We start from the raw sequence: 16,765 nt of genomic DNA, 5'->3' as shown, positions 1-16,765 counted from the left end.
AGGGGGGAGGCCGCCAACCACTGCAGCAGACAGCCTACTGTACTGAACTGATTTGGAAAATGCATGTGCAGAGTTTTACATCGAGGAGAGCCCTGCACAAAAGCATCTTTGAACACGGTGGCCGGATTTAATTCAGCCTGCTACGCACAGCCATTAAATTCATAGCTCCTTCTGTTCTGCAGGGACTAGCAAGGCAAGAACACTGTTTGTGCCAGGTAACAAGTTATTACAGTAGTTTTTTCAGTTTGCGAGTAAAGTTATGAGTTAACATGACTTTCCTGAGAGGTCTTAAGACGTCTCATCACTGGACCACACTCCATGACCTATCCTGTACCCACGCCTGTGCGGGGCCTCTTGAGGAGGGTGTCATAATACCTGCAGCTACGCAGCTCCTGAGGTATTTTTATCTCCCCCTGGAATTCCACCTCTGTTCTCCTCACAGATCTCCTGTCTAAATGCATTTGAAACTCAGTCGGCGGTGGTCCTTGACACAGATTTCACCTGCCTCTCAACATTTCCTTCCTTCCCGCTGATGTCTTGCTGCATTAAATCTTTGTTGGACCCACTGCTGCCTTTGAGAATTGTAATATATGTAAAAAAAAAAAAGCTTATACACAACTTTCCATGATCAAAATGAGAGCAGGATTTCAGGATGATGTAAGCCGCCAGCAGCTGTTGAACTGCGGAGGCAAACAGGCCTCTGGGTGAATTTTTCAGCCTTCACCGGTTCTCCCAGAAGGCACGGACAGCGCGCTCTTCCCAAGCCTTGTCCAGAACAAATTCCACTGTATGACTTGGAAAATATGCTGGCATTTGGAACGGAAATGGCAAATGCCTAAATGGCTTTGTGTTTGTTGCTGGTAAACTGCCATTGTTCGGCAAAAACATTATGTACGTAATGTGGAAACAGCTGAGGGCATTCATGATATTAGTTATTTGTAATGACCCATAACTGTGACTACTTTAAATGGTTCGGCCACAGTACTTTCCCATGTCTGTTGCGACTAAATTCTTCTTCCTGCAAGAGAAAGACGAGCCGGTGTGCGGGGGGTAACCTCATCCCCTCCTGTAGCACTGCAGGCCTTTGCAGTTAATAAAGTGCTCATACATTCCATTTTGTGTTGTTTCAAAGGTCGTGGCATTGTTTTCTAGCTGTACATGCTGTAAATTGTCTATTGTAGGAGTTTAAAATAAACATGAAACAGAAGGAATAATTTACCAGACTCTTTTTGATCTGAAAGGCTTGTTTCCCTACTTGAATCGAGCCCCTTTCCCACATGCAGCCTATTCCTGAAATGTTCAGGAACATGTCCTGCATGTGGTCATGTGTGAATTGAAATCTTCACGCCAGTTTCCTCCATCAAGATCTAGTAACATTTCAGGGAAGATGCTGGCATAGCTGTATTGTCAACGGAGGCAGTAACATTGCACGTAAAGGGTCACGTATGTCTGACGAAAGACCCTTTCACGTGATCCGACTGAACCAATCACAGGTCTCTGCTGAGGACGTATTTGGTTCTTGTTTCTTGACTTGTTTACCGTTGCCTTGCCAATGCTTTCACTCGACGCTATCGCCCTTTCACTTGACGCTATCGCCCTTGTTGAATATTAAATATCTTACAAGACCATTGGCACTGGACAGAAACAGCTCCTCCCCCGCCGAACGGTAAGATCTGGTGTGATCTGATGGACTATCCCTTGCCCCATCCAACCTGAACCCCGTTGCCATGGCATGTGCGATAAGGTGCAAGATGGAAACATTCCTGGATGTAGCTGCATGTGTGAGCAGTGAAAATCACTAGTGGTGCCTCAAAGGTTATCCCAGTATTTTACCAGTAGCTATGTGTGAAAGAGGCTTTAGTGACCTCATGCATACTCAGAAAGCAGGAGTACCCTCCAAAGCATTATTCAAATCTGAAAAAGTTGAACTTCAGCAGCAGTGAATGCTGTTTTTCATGCCTGAAGAGTCCATCATCTTTTTCAGCTGACCCATCAGTGCAAAGTACGCGCTGTAAATGGCTCTGTGTGGTGCGTAGTTCTTAATTGTTAGCTGTCGGCACCTAACCCGTGATTCTCACATGGGTTTATATTTTATTCTGGTTATTTGAGATTGATTAGAGAACCCTTTTTATCCTCGTCTGTGTGGGCTGTGATGAAAGTCGACCTTTCCTTGTTGCCCGTGGATATTTTGTGCTGTTCTTCAGAAGCGAGGCCGGGCCAGATCTGATTTCTCCCACTCTACTCCCACTTCTGGCTTTCTCATGGTGCACAGGTTAGCAAAAAACAGCTGTCAGGTAATTTCCAACGGGGAGGAGGACGGAGGGGGCGCTTGAAAGACGAGGATAACCTCTGAATACCATCTCTCCTTCCTCGCTTTGATGATTTTGTCAACATCAGACTACATTGGCTTGTTTGCTTTGCAGGGAGAACATCTGGAGAGGAGCACAGCCATCTTTTTCTCTTACAGCCCCATTATGTTTGTATTAATGGCATAAACAGCTGAGAGAATATTTGTATTCTCACGTCCCCATCGCTGCTGTCTTTTTAGTCTTGGCAGAGCTAACAGAGTATTACTGAAAAAGTTTGGGGAAGAAAGAAAAAGAAAAAAGGACTTTGATGTGCAGATGGCGCCCAACAAAGAGTTCTGTTCAGCTAACAGCAGGTTTTGTTGTGATGTTATAAGCTCAAAGTGCATCTTGGGTTACCAGACAAAGACCCGCTCAAAAACTCATGGTTTGAGATGCTCGACATGTTGGAGCTGCTCTGCGTTCCAAAAGCTTCACCATGGTACCCTGCCAAATCCTAGTTAATTGTGAGATCGCCATCCCAGATAGCATGACCTTGGGAACGGGTGAAAAGTGGCTTCACCAACGTGAAATCGCTCCCTCCGGCCAGGATGCCTGGAGGGTATTCTCTCCCTGACCAAAGCTTTTTCAGCTCATGAGCCATCTATTATTGTAAAGATGCAAATGATTTCATTTCTGCACCTCAGTGTGAAACTTGACATACGTTGCCGCTCCAAGGATCCAATTAGTTCCAGAAATGGTTGCATAAGCTGCGCACTCAGGAAGATTTGTGTCTACTTAGTCTACTTTTCCCACACAGTCTAACCGTGAACTAATCGAGTATGATACACATGGGGGGGGAGTGAGTTGACAGACTGAGCTGGTTCTGGCCTGTGATTATGTAGGACAATATGAGTGTGGCCAAGTCAACAGGTGGTGTCAGATTAGTTGGTCCTGAGGCGAGAATGAGCGAGAGAGGAAGAGTGGAGGGTAAATCTAACACTGCCGCTGCCATCAGAGTTGGGAAACCGGAGCTTAATCACAGAGTCATCACACAGCTGCTGCCGCTACATCCTCTCTAAAGCTGAACTTCCCGCAAACCTTTAAATCAACTCAGCAGAATCTGTCGTTATGTTTATAAAAAGATTGTTAAAAAAAAATTGCATTTCACAAACACATCATTTTTTAACTGCCAGCATGGCTCTGGGGACGGTAATGTCAGTCCGTTGGTTCACCACCATGGTGCAGACTGTAATATCTCAAAAACTATGGGATGGACTGCTGGGAATTTTTATACAGATTTATAGTCCCCAGAGAATGAAGCCATTAGTTTTCCCCTGATTGTTTCCTCCAGGGCTTCCATGAGGTTAACTTTATTGTTTGTTTAGTCAAATTTCTTGACAGTTGTTGGATGGATTACCATGAAATTGGCTACAGATACCCATAGTGTCCAGAGGATGAATCCTAAAGACTTTGCTGCTTCCCTGACTAGCAGGCCAAAATCTAACATCTACTAGATTGATTAGCCACCCTAGCGACATTGTTCTAGGAATAGAAATGTATGTCGGTTTGGTCTCCACCACTTCCAAACTGAAATATGGCTGGATTGAAATGGTAGTTTGCACAGACATTCATGGTACCAAGAGGATGAATCATAATGACTTTGGAGATCCCCTGACTTTTCCTTTAACCGTGAGGTTGACATTTGTGATTTTTATGAAGTGTCTCGACATCTACAAGATTAATTGGATTATAATTTGGTTCATTCATGCCCAGCAGCAAAAACTAGGGCCACGTATGCTCAACAACTTGGCCCTCTAGTACACAAGTACAACCTTATCGTGTCAATAGTCTGACTGTATCCTCTTAGTCTTTTTCCAATGTGGCTTTGGAAAAACTAAAGAAATGTCATTTTCATGTAAACATAAAACACTTAAGCTTAAAGTTGCAGTAGGTTTTACCTCAGTGCTGGGAGCTCTTTATTGTATAAACTGTACGTATAACAAAAAGTCAACCGCTCCTCTTGTCCACAGAAACTCACAGTTCTTATGCATTAATTTGCTGCAGCTGAAGCTCAAGTCGATCTTTGTCCTGAGGTGTTTCTGTAGTGCAGTGTCAGCTTAATGTTAGAGCACCTCAGATGCCTGATCCCTCTGAGATCTCCTGTGGGAAGAAAAGCAGACATCTTAAGTGACACAGCAGTGCTTTGAAAGGGTCCCTTTCTGTTATAAATAAACGGGCCGGGGCTGGCCAACCCCGGAGCTGCTCTTCCCCTCCGAGCTGCCACCGGTGTCCGCACCTCGCCTGTCAGCTGTCGTCTGGGGGAACTGGAGCTGGGCCCCCCTCAGTCCCCTCCTCCCGGCAGGTCACTCTCTCAGAAATGTTACCGGAAACACAAACGCTATTTATAGCTCCTACGAAATACTCTCACAGTGTTTATGTTTGATGTGACATGCAGTTCAGGTGAGACAGGATTTGGTTGAATTTTCCAGTGAAACATTTTAGCCCTGCTTTGTTTTTTCCCCATTCCAGCATTTACATTCATTGGGATATTTTTCTCACACTAAGAGCGACAGTAGTTTTAAGAGCTTAACCGCCAATCCAGTAAATTGGCCTTCCCCACAAACCACAGAGCCCTATTAAAAAGTAGAATAGGCTGAAACAGTCGGCTGATAACTGTGTGCCCGTTAACAAGGTGTGTTTCCAGTGTTTGTGTTCACGTGTGCATCCATCCGTGTGTGTGTGTGTGTGCATTCTTAATACCTGCATGTGTAAATGAGGGGGCTGGTTTCAGGACTTTTTGTTCGCTGGTGGTGGACGAGCTGTGGCAGTAGTGATTCTTGGTGGTCTGTTGACGCAGGGTCCTGCTTGGGCCCCTGCTGGGGTGATAATTGAAAAGACGGGGCTCCTGTAGGTGTCAACTGGGGCTTCACGCCTTGGGACGTTTGGGTGGAATGTGTTCACGCTCTATTATCCCACCCACAGTGAAAATGTAATACAGTATAGCTTCTGAAAAACACCTTCAGCTACCTGTTAAAGAGCCTGAGGAATATCACTTTATCCATGCCCAGCTGGAAAATAAAACATAGATAGATAAAGTCCTTCACTTTCTTTCAAACTTCTAGAGTTATGAAAGTGTAGAAAGGCACTCACTTTCCCATAAGTCTCGAGCTTCTGCTATCATCAAGGCTGAAAAAAGCTCATCGGAGATAGCCTTACGGTTGGTGTTAGGCCGGGGTGTCTGGTTTCACAGCCCGCTTACGAGCTCTGCCGTCTGTCTGGTCGTGGTGTCGCCAGGCTGTGACCTTTGGCCTGAAATACAAATATCGTGACTCACCACAGGTTTGCAAATTGTGCTATTTGGAGCTGATTCAAACAGGAGGCAGCGATGACACACATAAATTGAAGTACAGATAGTTCCTTAATAATGACTCTCTTATTTCATGTGAAAGAGGCTTAGTTGGTGCATCAGGAGAAATGAGTTCACAGTCACAGAAAATGTGTGCTCAGTTGTTCCGCGAATACTTTTACTGTGACGATTTCAACTTGCAGGAAGTGTGAATGTGTAAACGCATCTGATACATTAAGCATGCAGAAGTAAAAGCTAAAGGCTCCGGCGTGGTATTAACTCAAAATTGCAACCTGTTGGCTCTGCAAGCATGTAGCAACTGTAAATGTGTGTACATGGTGGGGATTCATTAGTTCCCCCCTCCCGTTCTGCTGATCCCAGCAGCAGAGCGAGGAAGAAAAAGCTCACCATATTGCATTTATAAAGAAAAAAAAAAGAAAAAATCTAATTGTGGCTCTGCAGACATCCATCCTCCCCTTCTCGCCCCGTGTAGCTGCACCGCATACACAAGTCCGCACAGGCTGGATGCTTATTTTGACATGCCTCCCTAAACAGCGAGTGTTGGTTTAAAGGGAGAGGAGTGTGTGGCAGAGGCTGCGTAGCTGGAGGCGCTGCTTTCTTTCCACAGAGAGCTTTTTTAAAATCTGGTTGTACCTCACATGGAGAGAGCGGCCCGACACAAAAACACAACAGACCATAAAGCTTTTTGTTTGATCACATCAAGGCGTGGTGGGTTTGATTTTTCCACGCTCGCGTAGTGACGGTTTCCATCTCTCATTGTTTCAACTTTGACCAATTAAAGGGGAACTCCACTGATAGGCTGATCTACATATCAAAGTCTGTTTACGGCTCGTTGGGAGTACGACTGCATGTGTGAAAAAAAAAGTTGTATCAGGCCTTTTGTGGCTCCAGAAGAAGCTGTGAAAAACCTGACTAATTGCCTCAAGTGATGTCATTTGAGTCGGCATCAGTTAGTGCTGAAGTCTACGAGCTCGGAAATAAGATTTCGATGGTGTGGAGTCAGAAAAAAAAGTGAGCTTACATGACCTCTGTAGCTGCTCCTCGTCTCTGCTGGAGGCTGGCAGCTGGCGGCTCGAGGCTACGCTCCCTGCTGCTAGCATAGCAAATCAGAATCTCCAACTGAACTGTCAGTGGTGAGGTTGCATTGTGGGTAATTTATGATCCAGGCATTGACATGAAAGACGAATGCGTGGAATAAAAAAGATGATGTCTGTTCAGTAGATGTTTCTGCAAACCACTGACATGTAAGTGTCATGTTGACATTTCTACAAAATGTGCCATGTCACAGTGACCGCTGTTCGAGACTGTGTTCAACATTTGTAAGTGTGAAACTACTGAAGTGTATGTGGTGACAAAAAACAGATATTTTGATGGCAAGTTGGAACATCTCCAGTTTTTTATAGCAACCAAAGCAGGTTTTTTTAAGCCAAATATGAACTTTTCCTCACCCTAACCAGGTGACTTAACCCAATTAAAGCATCAGCACAGCACTGTCACAACATCCATCCATGATCTGAAACCGCAGCTGGCATTGGGCGACGGCGGGGAACACCCTGGATAAGTCGCCAGTTCATCATAGGGCTGACACATAGGGTCAATAGGCTCACATTCATACCTAAGGACAATTTAGAGTAACCGATTTCTTTGGATTGTGGGAGGAAGCCGGAGTACCTGAAGAGAAACCATGCAGCCACGGGGAGAACACGGCACACAAAGGCCATGCCCCGGCTCAAACCCAGGTCCTTCTTGCTGTGGGGCAACAGCGCTAACCACTGTGCCGCCATGCTGTCCACTGTCACAACATACGATTGAAAAGTAAACCCAAAGAAACATAAATCTCTTTCTCCAAGAACATATCCGTGGATTGCAGAAACATTTATTCTGCTTCTTGGGATCTGTTTCTCCTGATAAATTTTGACCTTTTGTTTAAACTGTCAAACACCAGTCTGACAGCGTTAAACTGTAGGAGTGCTCTTAAAATCTTATTTGAAGTCATTTAACTGGCTCTTTATAACACGCACCGCGGAGAAGAAAAGCTCCCGCCGCTCTGTGCTGCTGCTGCAGGTTCCCGTTAAACACATTTAATGGCCTCGGCCCACCGCTCCCTTCTGCACCACCTTGCACTACCAGAATATATCTTAAAAGACATCATGCGTGTCAAGAAAGTGCGGCTGCCAGCGCCTGTTTCCAGTGGGAGACCAATCTAATTGCAAAATGCATGGCATGGCCGTTCCGTGGGAGAGGGAATGAATGACCTGGGGGAAGATGGTGAGGCAGGCACTCCAAGCATGCGCTCAGAAATGCGAGCTTATCCTTCACTTTTTCACTCCTCCCGCCCTCCTCTATGCGTGTCCCCTTTTTTTTCCGAGAAAGCCTGACATGTTTGTTGCACCCACAGTATTCGTCATGGAACGCTCTGAGGAGACAATCCACGCATGTTGTCAAAGAGTGTTTGTCCGCTGAATGGAGAGCCTCCTTCCACTTCCTCCCCGACCCATCAATTTGGATTAAACCCCTGTGGAAATGTCAAAGAGCTGCAGAGAGCAGAAGAGCCTCACTCATCGGGGCCCTTTATGCAGCAGGGGGCCCAGGCGGAGGTTTTAGTGTCAGACGTGGCAGTTTGTCACCTCAAGCAAGGGTTAAACACATAGGAGGCTCTGTCCCTCTCTCACACAAACACACACAAAGCTGTCCTGTTGACACGGTTTTGTTGTGAAAAATCTCAGACGTCTGCGTCTCCTGTACCTGTATGAAAAAGGAACATTTCTCCTGGGATTATCCTTTTTCCTCCTCCTCTTTCAGCACCCTTTCACAACACATCCAGCTTATGTGTTTTTCAACTCTAAATCAGGTTGTGGTATCAGTTAAGAGTCGGCATTATCTTGACAAGGGGAATCTTTATTTTCCCTCAGAAAAACCTCCTACGCCTTTGGCATCCAAATCTCTTGTGTGTACGTGTGCACACATAATTCATTTTTAGCATTATCAAGGTGCTGTAATGGACTTGATTTAATGCAACCCCTGCCGACACTCCCGCACCTACTCCACAGATAGCGGCCGGGTCAAGTTAAGGGAGTGCTGGGGCTCTGCTAGCTCGGTCCTCGTTGGTGCCTGGTAGTGCATGGCGAGCTCCTTCTTTTTTTTTCAGCCTGCTCTACCTAAAGAGAAGAGTACGTGTCAAGCTTTCATCCACTTAATGCCCCTCTGCAGTTTACATTCCTTTCCTGTTTAGTACATGCTGCTGCTTCAAGTCTAAGCAGATATTGTTGGTCTTTAAGGGGCGCGAGTAAAAGAGAGCGTAGCGGGGATTGGGGGAGGGTCAAGGAGGTCAGGGATTCATCTTGCGAAGGTTTTTTCCTCGAGTGCCCGTGCGCTGCTTGCTTGAAAGGTCACAACTGAATCGACTGATTGGAACGAGCAGTACGGTGCGCCGCTGCCTTTTTTTTTTTTTTTTCAGCTTTCATCTTTCTATGTTTGCCTATCACACGCTCTGGTGGGAACTAAAGCAGATAAGTCGTGTGAGCTCGGGCGATGCTTTAAATGCTAAAACCTTTAAATGCTAAAACCCATCAGAAAAACAGCATTACATATTTTTACACGAGCGAGCGTCCCTCCAGAGAGAGACTCTTGTCCGGTGTGAGCTCGGCCCAGCTTCTCTTTGTCTGTAACACGTCGGTTATGCCTTTGAGATGTTTCTCACAGATCGTCCTGCAGCTGCAGCAGTGGGTTTATTAGCAGAGTGGGCGAATCGAGCCCCCCGAAGAATTCCTCTCACACTGCCTTCTGACAGGCTCTGGCTGTCACGTAGATGTAACCAGGGTGGGAATGCTGGCGTGGGGGTGTTTGATAATGTCTAACTATTCGTGCATCTGGTGCATGAGAGCGTGGGCGTGTGTTTTATGGTCACTTTCATTTTTATATATGTTTGAGAGATTCCAGTGGTTTTGGATGTTTGGTTCCATCACCTGCAAATCAGGTGTGCTTTATAGTCCTGCTGGCCGTTAAAGCTGCAGGAATTAGTTGGTTATCAATACCTCAATTGGAAGAAATTTCATTTTTCAAGCAAAAATGTCAAACTTTAGCTGGTTCCAGTTTCAATTTTCTGCTTTTCTTTGTCATTTATCGTGGTAAATGAAGAGTTTTTGGAGGTTTTGGGCTGCTGGTTGGACAAAAGAAGCAAGTTTAAGACATCACTTCGAAAAAAGCGATAGATTTTTCATAATATTTTGACATTTTATTGATTAATATTATAAAATAATCGTCAGTTGCAGCCCTACTGACCACACTCCAGTCTTTAAACTCACTTTAAGTTCACTTGGTTTCATCAGCTTTCAGTGCCTGATATAGCTTATTCCTCAGTGCCATAGAGGCCACTGTAAAAACACATTAATGAACCACACCATTCACTGGGAAATGCTTCTTCATTCCAATAAATGTAGGAACTTGATCCCACATGCACTGTTCTAATATTGACCAGGGCATCAAATCTGTGAGAAAATAGTCCCAATTAATATGTAATTTCCTCTTGTTTGAGGAATGTTTGCTAAAAAACTACAGTTCCCAGCTGTTGAAGGATATTATTTAGTTCATGAAACTATATATTTGTGATCCTTTTTCAAAAGATTAATGTCGAAGTAGTCTGGAAAAAATGGACTCTGGGACAAATGACACAGACAGGTTGGAGCAATAGTGAAGTTTTTTTTATCAATATGGTCAATTGTGTGCATGTTATCTCAACATACAGTAGGTAGAAAGCAAGCACCAGTCAGGGAGCATTATGGGGCTTTTCCATTAGCACATTTGGCTGAGCGAGTCAAATCATGCTGCGCTGATTTATTTTTTGAGTACCACTTTAACTCAGCCGATCCCAGGATGGATCCCATTTGGAGTGTGGCCAGGGTGCGCCTGCCCTGACTCCAAGCACCCTTCAAACAAGTCTGTGTAGGGTGTGCAAGACTGACGGAAAGTCAGCTTCTGACTGAATCTCTGCAGGTTGAGGTTTAGTTCCTCTCCTGTGTACCTGTTTGTACTGTCAGACATCTGCCTTATTTTACTGTTTCATCATGTTCACTGTTGAAAACACAACATTTCCTGATTTTGCTGCTTCATCGTAAAACCTTTTCAAAAAACAAAATAATGGGCAACTTTTATTGCCAAGAATTTATAGGAAGTTTAATGATAAAACGTTGAACTCAGCGTAGTTTTTCCCACCAAGTCAGATAACAAGAGAAATGGACAACAGAGCCATTCTCATGGCGATTATGAGACATTTGTTCTTCTGGTCTTACAAAATAAACGCTGTGGAGAATCCGGAGGCTTTGAATGGCTGTTATCGGTTTCTTATCCCTTTCAGGAAACAAAGAAGCGTGAAAATCTGACTGGCTGTTAATGACCAGTGACTGTGAAATGAAATAAGTGAGCTTGCAGTGTAAATGTGCACGTTGAGGAGCTCGGTTAAGTAGTCGAGACGACATCTCATTTCCAGCTGCAGGATTTATAGACAACTGATGGTTGCAGCCTCTTTAAAGCATCTCGGTTCAGTTATTTCCAGTTCGACCGATCTTTTTTCCAGGATGTGCTGCTTCTGTCCCATCGCTAATTAATTCTTCATGGACCCGAACTGCAGTTGTTACTTTTGGCCCTCCTAAAGAACAGCTGGGCAAACTGAAGGCTCGTCCACAGGCTTCTGTATAGTGTCACCTGTCACTCATTACCCACTGATTCTGTTGATCCCGTTTTATAGAGCTACTACTACTTTGTCTCGCAAGGCAAACATTGTTCATTGTGAGCAGGCTAACTCATAAGTAAACAGTGGAATTCCTTTTGGCTGGAATGCGTGTGCTCGTCCGTGCACAATATTTATGTGTATGTGCCTGCCGTCCTTTTGTTTTTCAGGCGTGTACCTGGTTGCCATATGTGCCAGTGGAAATTGCAACAAGTTACTAGAGCGTGGAGAGCTGCTGAGGCTGTTGTCCTCTGGGTGGGGTGGAGTTCAAAGAATTACAGAGTCGGTCAAGACCTTTATCTCGGGGGAGAGATAACTTTTAACACCACAGACGTGTCTCAACGCCTAGACTGAGAGTAAAGGTCGCAGCAGCTTTTTCAACTAGAATGCAGTAGCAGAGTGAGAAAGCAAATATGTAGTTCCCAACTCTCCCTAAGACGAGGGCGAATCGGCGTTCTCAAACAAGGGTAGCTTAACACGTTAGCTTTAAGTCCAGGTGCAAATATGGACTTGTCCGTCAACGGCTCCTCTGTAAGTTTGTGGTGGGTTTTTTGGCCAGATGGCATCCAGCGTGTCCAGATGATACCCCCATCCCAAGGGAGTGGGAAGCAGGAGATGATCACACCAATGGTTGGCTGGTCGGCACCACTGAAAAGAATTTGGGTAGTCAGCAGTTTCCTTTTGAAAATGTCCCGGGATTGTTGTTGTAAGGGTGTTCAGTCAGGCGAGAGAGGATTTGGGGGGATAGATCGAGTTATTTATTAGCTGGAACCATTTAAATGGGAAAACTACCATGACAGAGTTGGGTGGAAATACGAACTGGCGGGCCATGCCAACTGGAAATGCCAGGGATGGCATCCTGCCAGAGTCGTATCTAAACTTATAGCCGGAGTCTGGGCAGTCTGGATGCTGAGATGGTGAGAGCAGAGATAATAGACCCACACCATCACCGTGCTCCAGTGGGGCTGGCACACTGAACTTTATCAAGATGATCAGATATGAGAGTGGCTGGCTAAGCTTTGTGTCTCCTCATTGAGAATGTGTATTGTCAGGTGTACGAGAGAAGAGGACGTTCTGCCTTTTAAGCGGCTTTGTCGGGGACTGCTAGTAATGTAATGAAAATGTTGTGAAGTTAAAAGGAAATGTGGAAAACAATTTCATGCATTTCACTCTGAGATGTGCTGAGTAGCAATAGGCGTGATTTTGTTTTGACTACTTCTGGTACAGTACCAGAATTTTGGTGCAATCTTGGAACCCTGAGGAATATTTTCTTGGGTTGATTGGGAATTTTGTAAAACTAGTGATGGTCCCAACAAGATGAAGTTTTAAGTAAAATGTCTCAACATCTGCTTGATGGATTTCCATGAACTTTGGCACAGACATTCATGTCCCTCACATGAGTTCGAATTTGGTGAATATTAATCATTTCAATGATTCATTTTGTGCCATTATTAGGTCCAACTTTGAATTTGTACTTCAAAAGTACTGACATTTCCATCAGCCTCAGCTGTACTTTGTGTTCAATGCTAAATTGCAAATGTTAGCATGCTTAAACTCAGATGCGAACACAGAGAACATTATACCTTCAATATATTAGCATATTAAAATTGTCATTGTGAGCATGTTAACATGCTGATATTAGCATTTATGTTTCTGTAGATTTGGAACATTTACAAAAGAAGCCAAAAATCTAAAAGGTTAAAGAATAAGTTCACCCAAAAATGAAAATTCAGACATTATCTACTCGCCCTAATGTCAATGAAAAGTCAGGTGAAGTTTCCACAATGTATTTCTGGAGCTGTACAGAAGGGGACTTGTTTTAAAACATAAAAAAACAATGGAAAAATATATTTAAAATGGCTATATACAGTGTCTGGAAGCCCAAAGATCCCAAACTTATTAGAAAAGATGTTTTTTACACCATAGATGCATGGCTGAGCTTGTGCACCCACTACAGACAGGGTGCGTGCTAACAATAGTTAGCTTAGCAGTTATAGTAAAGCTTTCAGTTTTTAAAAAAAGGTGTAAAAAAACAGAAGTTGCATTGCCAGAACTTTGGTTAGGCAAAACAGTACGAGATTTAGATTTTGCATTTTGAAGTGTATGAACCTGAGTTAGCAGCCGATGTCAGCTCACAGTACCTGACAGTTGCTTTCAGTTGGTTTAGGTTTGTGTTCCAGCCTCGGAGCTGTGTATGCTCACGCTGAATGAGATTTTACCTTACTGCGGCCCGGAGACAGGCGCTGGCTGCGTTTTCAGTTTCACTCCCATCCCTCAGTTAAACCCCTGATGTCGTTCCATTCATATAACACGCTGAATGACGTTATGATGGCAGATTTTGGAGCAACTCGTCCTCTGCGGTGCTGCATCCATCTGAGGTGTTTTTACTGCTGTGACATAATGTTTCCGTGATCGACTCCTTCCCCTTTTCCAGAGTGCAGAGCTGTTCGTAAAGGACAAGCTGTGGTATGCTGGATGTTTTTCACCCAGGGGCGACAGAGTTTAGCGCATACTTAAACAGATTTGTGTCATCCAGTCCTTCTGATCTGAGCTTCCCTCTGGCTTTCAGAGTTTTGTGGAGTGTGTGTGTGTGTGTGTGTGTGTGTGTGTGTGTGTGTGTGTGTGTGTGTGTGTGTGATTGTTTGCTTGGACTTGTGTGTGTATCCATATGTGGGTCATTGCAGTCAGCTGTGAATATCTACTGCCAAATTCCACCATTAAGATTAGAAAGACATAAACAGCAGATAGTCGGATTTCTTCGGACATTTGTGCCGCGAAACAATGAAATCTCTGAATGAGCTCGGTCCGTACGGGCGTCACAGACTTTTATTTGCATGCAAACTCTCCAGAAGGCCTCTAAGAGATAATGAATGGCAAAAGTAAACACATCACAATGCCCCGTTTCCCGTCTCTGCTTTTGTTTTCTCTCCGCCCTTCCAGGGTCCATGTATAGCACTGGGTGTAACCTTTCTGCGCTGAGACTTCAACCCCTATAAATCTCTCTTGTGTTTGCCGCAGGTGACTCAGGCCTCCAAGGTGTGGGGAGAGGTTCCTCTGCCAGAAGACCTGGAGGCTGAGAAAGATGTCCAGGCGTCTCAGAGCTTGCTAGACGACGACGAGGACTTCGCTGCCGATGAGGCTTCAGGAGGTGGGCTCGATAGAAGCTTGGCGACCACAAACCACAGCAACAGCTGCCCTTGATTCATGGGACATGTTTTTCATTATGCATTCCTTGGATTGTTAACCCGTCCCTCACCCGAAAACGAGGGAATGTTGCTGCGTAGTTTTGATGATTTCATCCGACATTAAAACACTAACTTGCAGTTTTCAAGAGTGCTCGTGCAGATTTTACGTTCTAAGCACGTGATTGTTTTCTGGCCCTGAAACCTGCACATTGACCATATCTCCCTGTACTTGTGTTTGTGTCCTCAAAGATCTGCCCAGTGGAGAGGATGACGGAAGCACACCATGGCCTCCAGTCTCCGAGAGCACAAGTAAGGGACCAGAACATCTAGTGAATCTAACAATTCTCGGCGACAGATTTTGTTTATGTGTGGTAGATCACTCAGCCCTGTAAAGCTCCCCCATCTGTGACTCTGACTTCAGTTCACTGGCTGCATGCAGCGTCTGTGTGTGCGTGTGTGTGTGTTTGTGCAGGATTTCTGTCTGTGCCTGAATGATGATGCCTTCACATCCTGCTATACCCTCTTCTCCTCGCCAGCTCTGCCCGTCTGGTCATAACACACGGCTTCAGCTTTGTCTCCGAGACATAAACATCTCCTCTCCTCTTTCATCTTTTTTAACCGGCGGCTGAGGTGACAGCACAATCAGATACATGAAAGCCCCGACGAACAATAAAAGCTGCACCTCTGTTTTGCGTTCCAATCACTGATGCGCTTTTTTCCAGCCCCCCTCCCTGTATTTTTTTTCAGACTTGCACAGTAGTTACATGCAGGCACCCCACTATATCACACCGCACAGGAACCGGGGGGGGGGAATATTTAAATAACGTGTTAAACTTTGCACGCAGGGTCCAACTCTTTAATCATGCCTGTGGTTTTGCTGCGGCTTGTTACGCTTCTGTTCTTGCTCCATTCGTCTTGTTTTTTGCCATTTGCCATTACATTTTATAGCAGACAGCAAAACAGCTAAGAGTTTCTGTCAGGTGATTTTTTTCACTCAGTATGTCAGCATGCTACTTCACCTCAGCGACCAATGCTGACGTTCATCTACAGCTGGATTTATGCCTGACACAAGTGTTAACAGAAGTCCTGCATTAGATGTCCACAGCCTCGGTTCTGATTTATAGTTCAGCATCAGATTTCACCTGTTGATGGACGTCAAGTCGCCACTTTAACATCATGTCATTCACTTCATGTCGAGCTGAAGGTGTGGAGATCAGACGGCTTTGCTGGGATGTTTGTTACTGCATTGTAATCTCTAAATAAAGTTATATTGGACAACATGTACGGCAATTTCAATGTATCTGTGATCATCAGCAGATTTTCAGTCCGGGCTGTTATACCTATCCTTACCATAGCAATTTATTGTTAAAGATCCCCTCCACATATGTATGAGGCGTGCGTCTGATTAATACGGCACCTTTTCCCTCTCTCTCATTAAAAATCCCAGAATATATGAATTTGCAAACATTTTTCTTTTTACACGTTTAACTGCTGGACACAAGATGTCTCCTACTTCACTGTAAAGTCCGTTCTCAGTGTGTGTGCCCTAGAGGCTTCAAGTTTTCACATCACTATTGTGATGTCACAAATCACGCTCATAGCCCCGCCTCTTAAAATCAGTTTTTCATTGAGCACAGAGAAGATTTACACTTTCAGCAATGAATGTAAAAAACAGCCCTCTGGTGTCAGACTCTGCACATACATCAAACCTAAACATTCAACTGTAGAGACTCATATCTGACCGGAGGGGGACTCTTACATCCTGACAGGTCACATCATTTCCCTTCTCATTAAAGACAAACTGTCTGCTCATAGCTGCTGCTCCTTATTTTGTCCTTGGTGCCAGACGCTGGCACTCAGGTCAGTGCAGCCGATTACATCATGGCAGAATAATTGTTTTGGTAGCAGCATTGCGAGCTGACATCAGAGCTGCGGCACATAGCATCATGTGCCCCGCTCACAGAAATAGCTCTGCTGCGAGGCCTCGCCGAATTTTGGGAAGTCAAAGTAGCCAGAGGAGCTTTTAACACAGTTGATGCTGATGTGTGTGGCGCTGACAGCATGTGATTGTGACGGATTAATGAGGCTTAACTGAAGGTGGAGTCGACTTTAACTGAAATATGTTATTAAGATATTATCGACAAAGAGGCACAGTTGTAAGAAAGTGTATTTTTTTCTTGTAAACACAACTTAACAGATC

General features: G+C 44.7%; 1 protein-coding gene across 12 annotated transcripts in view; it reads left to right on the top strand.

Annotated features, from left to right (window-relative positions):
- Positions 1–16,765, top strand: part of hspg2 (heparan sulfate proteoglycan 2) — a 98,609-nt gene that overhangs the window by 16,457 nt on the left and 65,387 nt on the right. For all 12 annotated transcript variants that reach the window (XM_084366346.1, XM_084366344.1, XM_084366336.1 and 9 more), the window contains exons 2-3: positions 14,399–14,528; positions 14,815–14,874. In XM_084366346.1, coding sequence (XP_084222472.1) covers positions 14,399–14,528; positions 14,815–14,874 — 190 coding nt within the window. The remainder of the gene's footprint in view (positions 1–14,398; positions 14,529–14,814; positions 14,875–16,765) is intronic.

The sequence above is a fragment of the Pagrus pagrus genome (assembly GCF_965226575.1).
Source record: "Pagrus pagrus genome assembly, chromosome: 11".
NCBI lineage: Eukaryota > Metazoa > Chordata > Actinopteri > Spariformes > Sparidae > Pagrus > Pagrus pagrus.
Note: the sequence above shows the minus strand (reverse complement) of the source record. Positions and strands in the feature narration are given on the sequence as shown.